Consider the following 16,837-nt stretch of genomic DNA (forward strand, 5'->3'; position numbering starts at 1 on the left):
TAGAGATTTCCTATGCTCTAGGAAATTCACTTCAGGCTGAAGCTTAGCATAAAATTTGGTAACTTTTTTATTTTAAGTCTTTTTATTTCTAATTTCAGGTCACAAAGGGCAAAAAAAATTACAATGTATATGTAACTTTTTTGTAGGCCTTTAATAACAATCTTGAGCTCTGATGTTCCTATGGTACTTTTCATCAAGATGAATTACAAAGTATTTGATACATTTTAATCATAGGATTTTTACAAACTTTCTCTCTCTATATATGGGTGTCATTTCACTCAGTGCTAAATTGTAGTTATTGCTGAATTAAAATGAAGAAACTATTAAACAGCACATATCAACACTGCACAAAATTGTAGGACAGGAAATGAAATATACTTCATTTAAAATGAAGGGGAAAATTAGGTAGCCAGTATATAATTACCCACTTGAAATTTGGCCAGGACTCTGGATTTAATACCCATGTAATTTTCCCATGGGATTGTTAATGACACTCAGGGGGCCTGGAACTGTGGTTTTATGTCTCATCTGAAAGTCAGCATTTTTAGCAGAAGTACTTTGCATCATGCTGGAACATCGTTTCAGTACTGACCCAGAGTGAATGTGGCACACAGACTGAATCACCAGCATTACTTCCTGTCGCACTGAGGCTTTTCCTTACATGTTTCGCATCCAAACACTGACAGCTGGACTGCTCAGTTTGTGAGATTTTATGATCTTGTACCATGAGGCGTTTTGATGGCAAGAGGTTAATCCATAATGTTGACTCAAAATCATAAGGATATTTTACTGCAGATGCAATGTACATGCTTGGATGCTATCATGATGTGTGCTGTAGAAAGCCCTAAAATAGGTTGATAACTTAACCACCACTTAATGTTAGGAATCAGTGACCCAAAACTGAATACACTGTTCCATAACAATCCCTAAATATAGATTGAGGTGCTCTTCAATGTATTGTGATTTTTCTCCCCAGGGATCTGTCCCCTTATTTTCAGTGATGTCTCAGTTTTTTACTCAGTTTTACAGACAGGTTGACTTGCCTGAGATCACAAAGTGAATCAGTGGCTACACTGAGATGAGAGCCTAATAATCATCTCATGGCTGGGTTTCTTTGCTTCACCAATGTCACTGTTCCAAGGAAATTATATTTTTGCCAGAGAGTCTTGTGGAATTAAAGTTGTAAAAACATTTGTGAATCAGAATTCAAACCTTTACAACTTGGCTAATCTCCAGGTGTGTAACTCCTAACTGAGATAGCTAACTGGTGACCTAAGTTCTAGGTTTGAAGTCCCCTGCGGGAGGGGAGCTCAGTGGGGCTCCTGGATGTACCAAAAGAGGGTTTTTGGTCACTAGGACGTGAGGCTGGGAAAGACTCTTGGAAGGGAGTCTCTCCTAACCTGTCTGTTGGTATCTGCTTATCTGCTCAGTCTCGCATTCTTGACGTGACTTATTGTCACAGTCTCTGCCAATTCCTGATTCTTGTTTCAGGCCAGAAACAGCTTTGGCCAGACCAGTCGCACTGGAAGATAAGGCTGTGTGTGCAGAAAAATTAGCATTGAGCTAGAAGTGGCTTGATGGTGTAAAGTGGCTTGATGGTGTAAAGATTCATAATGGGAGATGGTGAGGCTTCCCGTCTGTTAGTTGGGATATGGTGTGTGTCTCCTTCTGGTATTTCTGAGGAAGCAGTATCTTGTTTGATTGAGGAGAGCATTAACATACTATGCTGATGGGCATACAAATAAATAGGTAGTGGAGGGAGGAACTTGAATGTGGAAGATGATAACTAGAACAGAGTATGCTTGGTTTTCACAGTATAACTCCTGAATATTCCCATTTTTACTGCTGACAGGCAGATGTTGCCTTTAAACAATTAAACAGTTCCCTGCTGCAGTGGACCAATAAGCATTTGAATGAGTTAATGATGTACTGTTGGAACATCTGACCATCAAAGCGATGTATCTAGTACATGGGGCAACTCCTATATTAGTCTAGGACACTAGGACTGTTTGATGTTGCTGTGATGTTCCATTCTGGTGTCATCCAGACCAGTGATCTGCTAGATCACTCCAATCCTTGACTCTGGGAACCAGCCTTACCCTGCTCTGCTGTGAGAACCCCCATTCTTGAGCTGTTCACGCACAGCCTCTGGCATGTAAGCTTCTCCTTGGATTGTGCAACCGAATGACACTAGCCAGTATCCCCAGTCCCAGTCACAACCCTAGGAACCTCCGTCTTGCAGTGTCCAGTTATGCCCGCTGGACGCTGCAAGCTTATATGAGTTCTTCAACTTAGCAAAGAAATTGATATGTACCAGGCTTGTTATCCCAAGGGGAGCCTCTGACACACTTCAAACCAAATGCACTGCTTCAGGTAGAATAAACAAACAAATTTATTAACTATAAAGATAGATTATAAGTCAGATTTGGTCAAATGAAATAAAAGCAAAACACATTCTAAGCTGATCTTAACACTTTCAATGCCCTTACAAACTTAGATCATATAATATCGGGGTTGGAAGGGACCTCAGGAGATCATCTAGTCCAACCCCCTGCTCAAAGCAGAGCCAATCCTCAATTTTTGCTCCAGATCCCTGAATGGCCCCCTCAGGGATTGAACTCACAACCCTGGGTTTAGCAGGCCAATGCTCAAACCAGTGAGCTATCCCCACCACAGGCTGGCTGGTTGCTCGCTCTTTAGCCAGGCTCTGCCCTTTGATCAGCCCTTCAGTCGCTTGGTGTGGTGTCTGTAGATGTAGGTGGAAGAGAGAAGAAGAGCATGGCAAATGCCTCTACCTTTTCTCATGTCTTTTCTTCCCTATTGGCTTTGCCCCACCCCCTTCAGAATCAAGTGAGTATTACCTCACTGCAGTCCCAAACTGACCAAAAGAAGGGGGCTGACTCACTCAAGAGTCTAACAGATCCTTTTGTTGTTACCTAGGCCAGCGTCCTATGTTCATGTGAGGCCCTGATGAGGTGTGAACTGCCTTTCTGTTCTTGGAGAGTTTTTGCCTGGGCTTGCTTTAAGCCATGAGGATACATTTGCAGCCTCATAACTATATACATGAAATTATATAACCTATAACATTACGGTAACAGCAGTGCTCAGTGGATCATGAGCCTTCCGAAGACACCCAACATGACAAACTTTGCATTGAATACCACACAGTCATTTTACAAGGATGAACATGGGGGTGCTGGGTGTTCCCCTGAGGTACAGTGCGTTACAGTTATGCAAGTGCTTAAACTCCAGAAAACTGTGAAGTGCCGCTTCCAATCACAAAATGCCGTATGGTTCCATATCTGCTGTGCAGATTAAGATGGCTTGTATTGTTAGTTAACTTGCATGTTTTTGTCCTTTATTTTGTTAGGAAAATGGACAGAAGAAGAAGAAAAGAGGCTAGCAGAAGTGGTACATGAGCTAACCAGCACGGAGCCAGGTGACATTGTCACACAAGGGGTATCGTGGGCTGCTGTGGCAGAACGGGTCGGAACACGCTCTGAAAAGCAATGCCGCTCCAAATGGCTTAACTATCTGAACTGGAAACAGAGTGGTGGAACTGAATGGACTAAGGAGGATGAAATAAATCTAATCTTGAGGTTTGTGTTCTCAGTTTAAAAAGTTTCATAGTAAAAAAGTGACACTAGTAGAATTCCATTGGGGTCCCTTTTGCTGATTTCCCAGGCACTAAGAGATCTCAAGAACACGCCAAAAATGGCTGCTGTGTTCACACTTCCCAGAGATTTCATATTGAACATTATTTTTGTTTTTGTTTTTTTAGTGAATTTTAGTGCTCGTGAAAGGTGTCAGATTGAAAGCCCTGGAGACTGAAGTCTTCTATTATTCCACAGAACAGGTACAGCACAGGCAGCGACCGTGCAAGCTTCCCACACGCTGCCCCACCAATGCGCTTCAGCTCTGAACTGGAGGGGAGTTCAGTCTCCTTGCCCATTCAGTCCTTGGCCTCTCTGCTGAGGTTGCCAACGAGGGTCAAGTGTGGTGGTGGTTTCTGTGATGTGGACACATGTCCACAAGGAAATAAACTGAGACCACAATTTCATTTCATGTAGGCACCAGATGGCACCACCTTTGGTCCCTATCTGAGTTAGAGTTGAACTGATAACCAAGTGGTGAAAGGCTCAATAGTCCCCTAGACACCTTCTGAGCCATTCAGTTCCTCTTCTGTTTTGAATACTTTTAACTCAGATTTTTCAGCCAGTCAATTTTTCGTTATGATTTGATCATTTTCTTGGGTGGCAATAAAAGGGGGAGACAGGCAGGGAATCCAAGCATGATTTACAGAGCACTAGTCACTGCTTTATGACATACATTCAAAATGATTTACCTGACTGACTGTAAATTACAATACATCCTGGTTAAGTTTCTTAGTATTGGTGTGCAAATAGTATTGATGCATTTAGTCTCTCACAGTCTGTCCAGTCATTCATAATTCATCCCTTTAGGATTGTTCCTTTATCTAGCAAGTGTAGTCAGTACAACTACTTGGTCTATGAAGAGGGCTTGTGCAGCCTACAGTCAAAAGCCCTTCCACAGCACACTGTACAAATTGAAGAGAATTCAGAGATGATGATTATTTCTACAGATTGTAGTAGAGCCCAGTGTGCTAGATATTTGCTTACATATATGAAGACAATCCCTCATCTGAAGAACCTGGAGGGGTTGATTTTGAGGAAAGATTTAAATAGTTAACTATGTATAGCTTACCTAAGAGAAATCTAAGGGGAGACATAAGTCCATACTAAGGAGACATGGATGTTATTTAGGGTAAAAGAAGAGTGTAACTAGGAGTGATGGGGTGAAATTAAGAGAGTGAAAGCTTAGGCTGAATATCAGGAAGTATTTCCTGCCAATGAGATGTATTAGGGGAATAGTTTCCCAAGGGAAGCGTTGCAAGCATCATTGCTTGGGAGGTTTAAAATTAGACTGGACAGAGCACTACAATAGGTATAGAAGGAAGAACAACCTTGCATTGGCAGGGAGATGGACTGGATGACCTAATAGGTCTAATCCATCTCTGACATCTGTGATTCGCTTGACATCTGGCAGCATGGAGCCTTGGAAGCCTAAATCCGTTCTTGAGCAAAGATGTCTAACATCCCTTAAAGGCCTAATGGCAGCTTCTGACAGATTCCTGTTTTCTATAACCCTGCCAGGATAGCAGAGCTTGAGGTGTCCGATGAAAATGAAATCAATTGGGATCTACTGGCTGAAGGATGGAGCAGTGTCCGCTCACCACAGTGGCTTCGGAGTAAATGGTGGACAATTAAAAGACAGATTGCAAACCACAAAGATGTTTCATTCCCTGGTAATGTATTAGTTAAACGTTTTGTTCTCTTCTTTAAAGACTTCAGAAAGTCTGCTTCACAGGTTCCTCAGGAATAGGTATTGTTAAACCTAAATGGAGTTATGACCTTAAAATATTGTGAACTTAGTAATTATGAAAGATGCCATATTGACAGCCCGGGGCTTGACTCCTGGTTGTCAACGGAGCAGGGACAGAGAATGACAGTGTAAGCTTCCCCACCGCTGTCTGTCTGCTAATGTCCTTTATCCTTGTGCTGGTCGGGAGGGGCGATTGAGTGAGTGAGAGGCTAGTTTAGTCTCCATGCTCATTTGTTCAGTCCTTGCTGTCCCTGTAAAATCTTCCAGCAGGATGCCAGTTGTGGAAGGAGTTGCGTTGGTAAATGGACACCTGCCTATGACAATTATTAGTATTTATTATTTGTATTACAGGAATGCTTAGAGGCCACAACCAAGAGTGGGGCCCCACTGTGCTTGGTGCCGTACAAACATATAGTAAGAGACCGTCCCTGCCTTAGACAGTTTACAATCTAAATAGACAAAATGAATCAACAGACTGCAGTCCCCCTTCCCGTTCCCCACTCACCAGACAGAAGGCTATTTGCTCTCCAGGGTGGGGAATATCCACTGGTATCACTGAAGACTGAATTGAGTGTCAGAAAAGCAAAGGCCTGGGTCTGCAACCCTGTACATGTGAGCTGCTCCCACAGCTAGCTACACTAGGGATCACAGCTGGAACAAGAAGGGAAGATGGGTGGCTTTCTAGGAGCCATGTGCCACTTTACCTGCAGTAGAAAGTTTACAGTGGGGGATTGGAGAGTGAATCTGGTGTCTTGGAGCTTTCACCAATTGCACTGATCCTTTCTGTCCTGCAACCTCTTGAACTAGTCTGCTCCCATCTTTTGCAAGGGTGGGAGAACGTTTTATTTCTCTTTGCAATGTTATATGCAAATTGACACTAGGAATTGTTTGACTGAACTTTGAAAAATGCAATATTTTTTTAAACAAATACTCCAAATTTGAGGTTTCTGTAGCTTGTTTATTATGTACTTATTTTTCAAACATGCTAAAATGTGATAGATTCCTGAGAAATTGAGTTTGCACAGAGAGTTTAATATTTATCAGTTTTTTTTCTGGATATAAACTAAAAGCTGACTAATGTGTTGACCTCTCTCTAAATAGAGATACATATTGTTGCTTCACAAATTCATAGAATCATAGAAATGTAGGGTTGGGAGGGACCTCAAAGTCATCTAGTCCAGCCTTCAACTCCTAGGCAGGACCAAGTATTTCTAGACCTAGATCATCCCTGACAGGTGTTTGTCCAACCTGTTCTTAAAAATCTCCAATGACGGGGATTCCACAACCTCCTTTGGAAGCCTGTTCCAGGGCTTAACTGTCCTTATAGTTAGAAATTTTTCCCTAATACCTAACCTAAATCTCTCTTGCTGTAGATTAAGCTGATTACTTCTTATCCTACCTTTAGTGGCTGTTATACAGACCTCTGTATAACAGCCCTTAACATATTTGAAGATTATCAGGTCCCCCTTCATCATTTTTTTTTTTTAAGACTAAACATACACAGCTTTTTTTAACCTTTCTTCATAGGTCAGGTTTTCTAAACCTTTTATCATTTTTGATGCTTTCTTCTGGACTCCAGTTTGTCCATGTCTTTTCTTAAAGTGTGGCACTCAGAAATGCAAACAGTACTCCAGCTGAGGCCTTAGCAGTGCTGAGTTGAGTGGGACAGTTACCTCCCATATCTTATATATGACATTCCTGTTTATAAACCCCACAGTAGCCTTTTTGGTAATTGCATCATATCGTTGACTCATATTCAATATGAAATCCATTATAACCCCCAGATCCTTTTCAGCAGTACTACCACCTAGACATTCCCCATTTTGTAGTTGTGTGTTTGATATATTTTTCTTCCTAAGTGTAGTACTTTGCTCTTGTCTTTACTGAATTTCATCTTGTTGATTTCAGACCAGTTCTCCAGATGAATTGAATTAGATTGAATTCTATTTCTGTCCTCCAAGGCGCTTACAACCCCTCCCAGCTTGGTGGTATCCACAAATTGTATAAGCATACTCTCTGCTCTGTTATCCAAGTCATTAATGAAGATATTGAATAGTACTGGACCCAGGACTGACCCCTGCACAACTCCACTAGATACACCCTCCAAGTCTGATAGCAAACCATTGCTAACTACTCTTTGAGTATGGTCTGTCAACCAATTGTGCATCCACTTACAGTAATTTCATCTAGAGCACATTTCCTTAGTTTGCTTATGAGAATGTCATGTGGGACTATGTCAAAATCAAGATGGATCATGTCCACAGCTTCTCCCCTATGCACTAGACCAGTAACCCTGCCAAAGAAGGAAATTAGGTTGGTTTGGCATGATCTTTTTCTTGACAAATCCATGTTGCCTATTTCTTGCTACCCTCTAGCATGTGCCAACACCCTTAAGTTCAAAATTATTTCTGCATTTAAACAATTATGTTCAATTGTTCATAAACAATTATGTTCATCCAAAAATACACCCTCCCCATCATGCTAAAGAAAACAGCTTTTGTGGGGGGACAGGAAAACAGAAAGGAGAGAATGAAAGAGGTAGAGGAAAACATGAGTACCAGACTTTGTACTTTAAAAGGTAAACTCTGCCTGATCCTGGGACCACTCCAATGCCTGTGTTAGGCTCTGCTCTGTATCTGCACTAATGTTCTGCTTAACAAAAGCGGTGAGAACACTGAGCCTTCCTCATCCCAACCACTTCAATGGGGTATTGACTCACTCTCCTGGACTCAGATCCATGCTTAGATCTGGATGTACTTTAGAAAATGAGATGGGTGAATACCATCTGATCCTGGTGACTTATTACTGTTTAGTTCGTCAATTTGTTCCAAAACCACCTCTAATGAAACCTCAATCTGGGATAATTCCTCAGATTTGTCACCTAAAAAGAATGGCGCAAATTTGGGAATCTCACATCCTCAACCATGAAGACCCATGCAAAGAATTCATTTAGTTTCTCCGCAATGGCCTTATCGTCCTTGAGTGCTCCTTTATCATCTTGATCGTCCAGTGGCCCCACTGGTTGTTTAGCAGGCTTCCTGCTTCTGATGTACTTAAACAAAAAATTTGCTATTACTTTTTGAGTCTTTGGCTAGCTGTTCTTCAATTTCTTTTTTTTTACCTTCCTAATTATATTTTTAAAATTTTAATACACAAATTTTAGCATACAAATAATTTATATTTTCGTCCTTTATAACAACACAGCACTGTAACCTGTTTGTGGTGAAAACAAATATAAGTTTATTAACAAAGAATACAGATTCACAGATTCAAGTGAGTACTGAGAAAGAATAATGGAAGCAAAAATGGTTACAAATAAAACAAAAGTAAAACACACTTTCTGGAGACTAAAATTTAGGCTACAGTCCTTGTCTAAAACAGTCAGTCACTTGAGCTTTTCTGAAGCACTTGCTGATTTTCTGTCATAACCAGGATCCAGATTTTCAAGAATACCCCTACACCATCAAAGGGGTTTCCTCAGTAAATAGATGATAAAGGGGTGCTTTTTCTTTCCTTGTATAAGCCAGTAAACCTTTGAAGTGTGTCCTTTTGAAGCGTACTCCCTGTTGCTTGTTCTCCTGCGTGCTGTCATGTTGAATTTACATCCCCCCCACCTCTTTTTCCTGTTGTCTTAATAGCAAATGGAGCTTCTTTTGTGTTGGTTCCACAATACTTAATTTACGTTAGAGACAGGAAGTTAGCTACCTTCCTTCCAGTCTGGAAGAAACCAGATTCTCCCTTTGTTTGGTTAAAGCATAATATCAGTAACTACCCCTAATTCCTCTATAGTTTGAACACATACATTTCACAATAATAATAATGACCAGTGTGTCACCAGCTTTCATTTGATACCTCTGACAACATTTTTATAGATAAATTCTATGACAGCAGTATTAGAGGAAGCAAGTTTGTTGGGTCTGATAGGAGTTGCTGACACAGAGTAGTGAATCACCAATGGGCCTCTTTGTCACAGTAGTCCACTTCCCAAGGCAGAGCTGGAATGGAGGCTGGTCTTTTAACGCATGCCAGCATAAAACACCCTCTAGTTCAGAAGGATTGTTGTTAGAAGGATAGAAAGAGAGCAAAGAGAGAGAGAATTTAGATTGGAGTTTGGATTTAAACAAATACTTAGATAGAGAGGAACAGACAGAGAAACAGAGAGAGAGTGAAAGAAGAACAGGGAGAAAGTCAGATGGAAAGGAAAGCAAAAGGCAGAGAAAGAGATGAATGGTTTCAGAGTAGCAGCCGTGTTAGTCTGTATTCGCAAAAAGAAAAGGAGTACTAGTGGCACCTTAGAGACTAACCAAATTATTTGAGCATAAGCTTTCATGAGCTACAGCTCACTTCATCGGTTGCATCGTAGCTGTAGCTCACGAAAGCTTACGCTCAAATAAATTGGTTAGTCTCTAAGGTGCCACTAGTACTCCTTTTCTTAAAGAGATGAATGAGACACAAGGAGAACAAAAGGTGGAGAACACAGACAGATAGGAATTACCAGACACTAACAAACTCATGGTTAATCTAGACCACTTTCTTGTCTGTTCTGCTGATTGATCTGTCTGATGCTGGCCTCTGTCTATCCTTTGGGTTCTTTCTCCCATAAGAAGTACCAGCAATTGCACTCAAATTGTTTGTGCAAACAGTTCTGATAAGGTTCTCATCTTCAGATGACAAGTCTGCAAAGCAGATATACATCGCATTCTTCCAGGGTCCATGCTGGCTGTGATGTCTCCTTGAAAAAGCATCATCTTTCCCGGGACTCAACTGAAAAAAGCAAAGCTGGGCTTCATATGGAAGGCTGCATAGTCTCTCACAGGATTCATGGTGTCCTGGCCTTGCAGCATTTCCAGCCTTTATTATATGCTGGAACTCCCTGCTTAGTGTCTCCCTCCCAGTTCCTCTCTAGCCTTTAATCATTTGAGAGAATTGCCACATGGTCTTTGTTGCAAGTCAGTGAACAGTAGCTCTGGCTTTAGCTAGGCAGATCAAAGAAGCATGAGCCTGAACTGTTCTTGAAATATGTTTATTCTGTAAGTGCTCAGGAAGATCCCTATTTCGTATGGACACATGCCTCACCCACAGCCACTGAAAACATCATGGGATGGGGCTAGTAACTAGTTTTCAAAGGCAGCAGTAAGAGAAGCCATCTGGTTAAGAGTTTGTGGTCCTGTTCTGTGCTCTGGACGCTTAACGTATACCTCAACAGGGGAGCACTTACTCTTTTCCGTATTCCAGAGAGTGCTCCCTTTGGGGCGGAAAATCAGTGATGCTCTACTTGGATGGCTTTGATTACTTTCCCCACCAGCAGCACATGCTCTCTCAAACCTCAGGGGCTCTTGAAGTTACGAAGAGTCCAACGGGTGAGACCCTCAGTTTAGATCTTTCTCAGAAATCTGATGCACAGTGTTGATTCCAAATGCCCCTCTTCAGCATGTCTGAGAATGAATGTTCTTTTTCTCCCTTAGTGCTAATAAAAGGTCTTAAACAGCTGCATGAGAACCAAAAAAACAACCCAGGGCACCAGCTTTCGGAAAACAAATCTGGAAGTGGGTTATCAAACACTCACTCCAATTCAGGGGTTCAGCATGTACAGATTCGAGTGGCTCACTTGGAGGAGAATGCAGGCAACTCTCCGAGTCCTATGGCAGCTTTGCAGATTCCAGTCCAGATTACTCATGTCTGTAAGTAGTTGAAACTCATACTTGTTATGTCCTACAATAAAACCTAAAGGTTTCTTGTTTTAAGATGATTAGGGTCCTACCAAATTCATGGCCATGAAAAACACATCACAGACTGTGAAATCTGGTCTTTTGTGTGCTTTTACCCTATATTATGCAGACTTCACGGGGGAGACCAGCGTTTCTCAAATTGGGGGTCCTGACCCCAAAGGGAGTTGCGGGGGAGGGGGGGTCACAAGGTTATTTTAGGGGGGTTGCAGTATTGCCACCCTTACTTCTGCGCTGCCTTCAGAGCACCCAGTTCTGAAGGCAGCGCCCCGCCAGCAGCAGCACAGAAGTAACGGTGGTAACACCGTACCCTGCCACCCTTACTTCTGCGCTGCTGCCTTCAGAGCTGGGTGGCCACAGAGTGGCGGCTGCTGACTGAGGGCCCAGCTCTGCAGGAAGCATCACAGAAGTAAGAGTGGCAATACCACACCCTGCCATCCTTACTTCTGCGCTGCTTCTGGTGGTGGCTCTGCCTTCAGAACTGGGCTCCTGGCCAGCAGCCACTGCTCTCCAGCCTCCCAGCTCTGAAGGCAGCACCACTGCCAGCAGCTGTGCAGAAGTCCGGGTAGCAGTACCGCAACCCCCCCACAGTAACTTTGGGATCCCTTCACAACTTTTTGGGTCAGGATCCCCACAGTTACGACACCGTGAAACTTCAGATTTAAATAGCTGAAATCATGAAATTTACTATTTTTAAAATCCTATGACCATGAAATTGACCAAAATGGACCATAAATTTAGTAGGGCGCTAAAGATGATGAAGAAATGCAAGTATCTTACAGCATTTAGGTCTGAGTGCCACTCGGATCTTGTGGTTATAGAACAGGACTGAGAGTTGGGAAACCTGTGTTCAATTTCCAGCTGTACCTCAATTTTGATATGTGACCCTGCACAAATCATTTGTAGATGATGATTATTATTGTGTGTATCTGTATTGCAGTAGCACCCAGAGGTCCCAGTCAGGGCCCCATTGTGTTACATGCTGTACACGCACACACATCCAAGCTTACAATCTAATAATACCTTTCTCACAGGGTCTATACAGGTTCCTATGATGGAAAATACTATGTGTGTTGTTTATTATGACAACAATACACAATAATTATCATGCCCTTAGCCCCTTCTACTCTTGTTCAGAAATCATTGAGTATAATGTTACTGTACATGACCTCCCTCGCACACATCTGAGACGGTGTCTGAAATGCTAGAAAACAACCAGCACTGGATATGTTAAAGGATATGCGCAACCAGTTCAGAGAGGAGGAGTCTGTACATTGCACACACAGATAGTACAGGATTTTGCTTCAATTTTCAGTCGCATTCACCATAGGGTAATGAAAGACTCTGACCCTGTCTGTATTAAGGAAATTAACATACTTCAATATGTTTACTCTTACTGTGGATGTGCCAGGCTAACACAAAGCAGGGTTACACTGACTGCAGGAGTAAGACCCACGTTGTGTACATCTGCATTTTGGATTTGCACTAGTATGACAACTGTGCCATGGTATGCAGCAGAGCCAAATGGTTACTACAGTGCAGATTCAATACCAATTTGAAGGACAAATGAGGATAGTCAATATTGCATCTATAATTTTTTAAAATGAAAATATATATACAACTTGTATGAATGTGCTTGTATTCCTTTGCCCCTCCATCACTGAAATACCACTTAGATTCTGAGATTGTAAATAATTCAGAGTAGGGACTGTCTTCATATTAGGGATGTACAATGTTAACCAATAAGCATCAGTCTTAACAGTAATGTATTCAGTTAACATTTAAATGCCTAATGTGCACATTGAAAATGCCGCAGCAGTACCCTTTCATAGTATATGTGGAACTAGGTTCTGCATTGTTAGGAGTCGGGACCATTGCTATGAAACTGACTTCATAGGCACAGGAACTAGGAGTGCAGAGGTGCTGCAGCTCCCCTACGTTTTACATGGGGCTCTGCTGCTGGCCCAGGGTCCAGGCTGCTGGCCCTGCACCCAGCCTCAGCCCCTTTACCCCCTGTCCAAGTCCCCCTCTCCTGGAGACACGGCCGCGCTCCTGGCCCCAGCTTGCGGGGGTGGAAGGGTTGGACAGGGGTAAGGGAGTTAGCTTTCAGCACCCCTTCTATTAAAAATGTTCCAGTGCCACTGACCGACATCACACTTCGGTAGCATTAAACCTTCAAACAACATCATGTAGGTTATAGTGATTTTTGGTAACTGTGGTTCCATAGTGAAGATGGAGCAATCGAAAAGGAGTAATGCCTGGAATCATTTCACAAAAACAACCGAAGGCACCACTAAATGTAAGCTGTGTAATATAGAGCTGAGGTGTGTAAACAGCACCAAAGCAATGCTGAACCATATGAAGCTGAAACATCCCTCTGTTTCATGTGAAAAAGAAGACAAAAATCAAGCAACGCTGACAGCGTTTGTTTCTGATAGTTCAAGAAAATGCAACACACAACATGATGAAAAATAACGGAGTTTTTGTGCACCATGATCACTACAGATATGCTGCCTGTAAGTGTCATTGAGGGTACAGGTTTTCGTGCATTGATGAGTTTTGTAGAACCTGAATACCATGTGCCTGTGAGACAGACTGTAACCTTGCAACTAGAGAAGTGCTATGAAGACTGTGTGAAGTCTGTCTGGGAAAAATTGGAAAATGCCAGTAAAGTAGCTTTCACCATTGACTGCCGGACAGCATTAACTACAGAAAGCTATATGACTGTCACTTGCCATTATATTGAAAATTGGGAGCTTCGATCCGCGTTCTACAAACCGAAAGTATAGCAGAACGACACATAGCGGAAAACCTTGCTGAAAAATTAAACACTACAGTGGAAAGATGGGGTCTGGCATGCCGTGTCTTGGTGTGCGTACACAATCATAGAATCTTAGAATATCAGGGTTGGAAGGGACCTCAGCAGGTCATCTAGTCCAACCCCCTGCTCAAAGCAGGAGCAATCCCCAACTAAATCATCCAATAATGCAAGCAACATTGTGCTCGCACACCAAGGTATGTTACATGGGAATCTGTCAATTGTTTTGCCCATACTTTGCAACTAGCCATAAATGATGGGTTTTCTTCAAGTAGTGTGGATCATGCTGTTGCAGCTGCAAGTAGACTAGTTGCACACTTCCACCACAGCACTGTGGCTGCAAAAGCACTTGAAAGAAAACAAACACAGCTTCAGGGTAAGCGACACCATCTGATCCAGTCATGTAAAACTTGCTGGAATTCAGTAGATGACATGTTCGAAAGACTCGGTGAGCAAAGTTGGGCTAATAACAGCTGCGCTTTCAGATAGCTCTGTAACAAAACAATCTAATGCCCAAATGCTTCAGCTACAAGACGAGCATTGGCAATTAATAGAGAATATTTTACCAGTACTTTCGGCTTTAAAATGCGCTACAACTGCCATGTCTGCAGAACAGTCAGTGTCAATTTCAAATATTTATTCAATTTGCAACAATCTTCTCCAAACTCACCTCAGAAGCAAAGCTGCTGTCCAAAAGGAAAAAGTCGCTGATTTCAAGGCGGCTGTTCATTGTTCTCTGGAGCATCACATGAAACCTACCAATCCTGCCAAACCTCCACTTATTGCCTCCTTGTTAGAGCTACATCATAAACACATGCGGTTTCTTTCGCCTGTTGTCCAAAAAGCAAAGCTTCTGCAACTTGCATCGATGTTAGAAATAGAAGAACCTCTGAGTGCTAGGGCTGAACCAAGAAGTGCTGAACCGGGTGAGCCAGTGCCATAAAAAATGCGTGAAACTCAGAAGAGTGCTATAGTGATGCTTTTAGGTGGTGATTATACCAAAAAGGAGAATGCAGTAGAAAATGAACTGTAAAATTAATTCAGGGAACTTTGTCCTTCATTGGAATGCAGTCCACTGGAGGGGTGGAAAGTCAATGCACAGCATTTTCCAAGGCTTGGAAAACTGGCAGAAAATTACCTGTGCATTCCAGGAATGTCTGTGCCTGCAGAACATGTGTTTTCCAACGCTGGCCTTGCTGTTAATCGGCTGCACACAAGACTGACACCAGAGTATATGAACATGTTAATTTTTCTTAACAAAAATCAGTAGTAGAGGTGAAATTCTAATCAGAGTTTTTGTGGGTTTGGACGCTAGGGATATTATGTAAAAGGTTAAACAAAAAAGTGGGTTTTACACACAAGATTGGCTGTTTATGTTGTTACTAAAGGCACTTGACAAAGATCATATATATGTGTGGTAGATTCATTGTGAACCAGTGACGCTGGAACATTTTTAATAGTGGGGGTGCTGAAAGCCAGTCCCCTTACCCCTGTCCACCCCACCCCCCCCAAAAAGCTGGGGCCAGGAGCAAAGCCATGTCTCCGGGAGCAGGGGACCTGGACGGTGTAAGGGGGCTGGGCTCGGGGTCAGCAGTTGGGGCCCCCGGGACATGGGGCTGGCAGTGGAGCCCTTGGTGCAGGGCGGCAGCCAGAGCCCCATGTAAAATATGGGGGTGCTATAGCACCCCTCACACTCCTATTTCCCATGCTTATGTTTTGAACTCGTTAACAGTTAAATGTTTAACTGATACAATTTTAATAGTTTAAACAGTTACTTTTATTAAACACTACTTCATCCCTACTTCATATGTGTTTGTATGGTACCTAGCACATAGGGTTTGCAGCTTCTGGGCTCTACTGCAATGTAAGTTTTTAATCGTTCTTTCGAATTTCTGGAAATTTACTACCTTTTGTTTTCACTTAAACTCATAAACTGTAAATTAATATTTTCTACCTCTTGTTTCACTTTGCCACCACTGGGGCAAAGAGTTAAATATTGTTTACTGTGCCCTTTTTTCCTTATTCTTTACATTAGCTGTTCATTGGGAAGATCATTCAAAAGAATTACTGGGCATTTTAGTGTTTTGAATGTCCTTTTCAGAGGCAGCTAAGGGTAGGACTACACTACCCGCCGAATCAGCGGGTGACAATTGATATATTGGGGGTCAATTTATCGTGTCTAGTCTAGACGCGATAAATCGATTCCTGAGCGCTCTCCCATCGACTCTGGAACTCCAGCACCGCGAGAGGCGCAAGCAGAGTCGATGGGGGAGCGGTGGCAGTCGACTCACCGGTGTGAAGACACCATGGTAAGTCAATCTAGGTACGTTGACTTCAGCTATGCTATTCTTGTAGCTGAAGTTGCGTACCTTACATCAACTCCCCCCCAAGTGTAGACCAGGGCTAAGAGTTCTTAGTAGTTCCATCTGCAGCAGATGAAACAGCATAAGACAAAGAAAAGGGGAAAAGAATCACATTCATAAAAGTTAGATGGAAACATATCCTAAGGGACAACAAGGCTGCGAGCTTTCAGCTAGAGAAACCAGGCAGCAATAGAAACAATTTAAGGATGACCTACAAATGAAAAACCAAAAAGGAGTTGTGTCCTCCTTTGCTGCTTTTGTTGTATTAAAAAAACTGTGTACCTCACTTGAAAAAAAAAAAATTCTATCTGGAAATAGCAGGAATGTCAAGTCTGGTTTTCCTGGTTCTGGAGGAGGACTTGCTGCAGGTCTCAGAGAGGTGGATTTGGAGCCAAGACATTAATTGCAGGGGAGGTGTTGATGAGAAGGTTTAAGATTCCCTTCTCTCAGACATTCACTCAGGGCTTGTCTACACATACAGGTTATATTGCTTTAACTCTACTTCGTTAAAGTGGCACAAGCTCCCT

General features: G+C 42.4%; 1 protein-coding gene across 6 annotated transcripts in view; it reads left to right on the forward strand.

Annotated features, from left to right (window-relative positions):
* Positions 1–16,837, forward strand: part of DMTF1 (cyclin D binding myb like transcription factor 1) — a 56,230-nt gene that overhangs the window by 24,711 nt on the left and 14,682 nt on the right. For 5 of the 6 annotated variants that reach the window (XM_073328679.1, XM_073328680.1, XM_073328678.1 and 2 more), the window contains 3 exons: positions 3,371–3,599; positions 5,175–5,326; positions 10,869–11,084. In XM_073328679.1, coding sequence (XP_073184780.1) covers positions 3,371–3,599; positions 5,175–5,326; positions 10,869–11,084 — 597 coding nt within the window. The remainder of the gene's footprint in view (positions 1–3,370; positions 3,600–5,174; positions 5,327–10,868; positions 11,085–16,837) is intronic. The other variant, XM_073328683.1, reaches the window with a different exon arrangement.

Source organism: Lepidochelys kempii, chromosome 1, assembly GCF_965140265.1.
Source record: "Lepidochelys kempii isolate rLepKem1 chromosome 1, rLepKem1.hap2, whole genome shotgun sequence".
Lineage (NCBI taxonomy): Eukaryota > Metazoa > Chordata > Testudines > Cheloniidae > Lepidochelys > Lepidochelys kempii.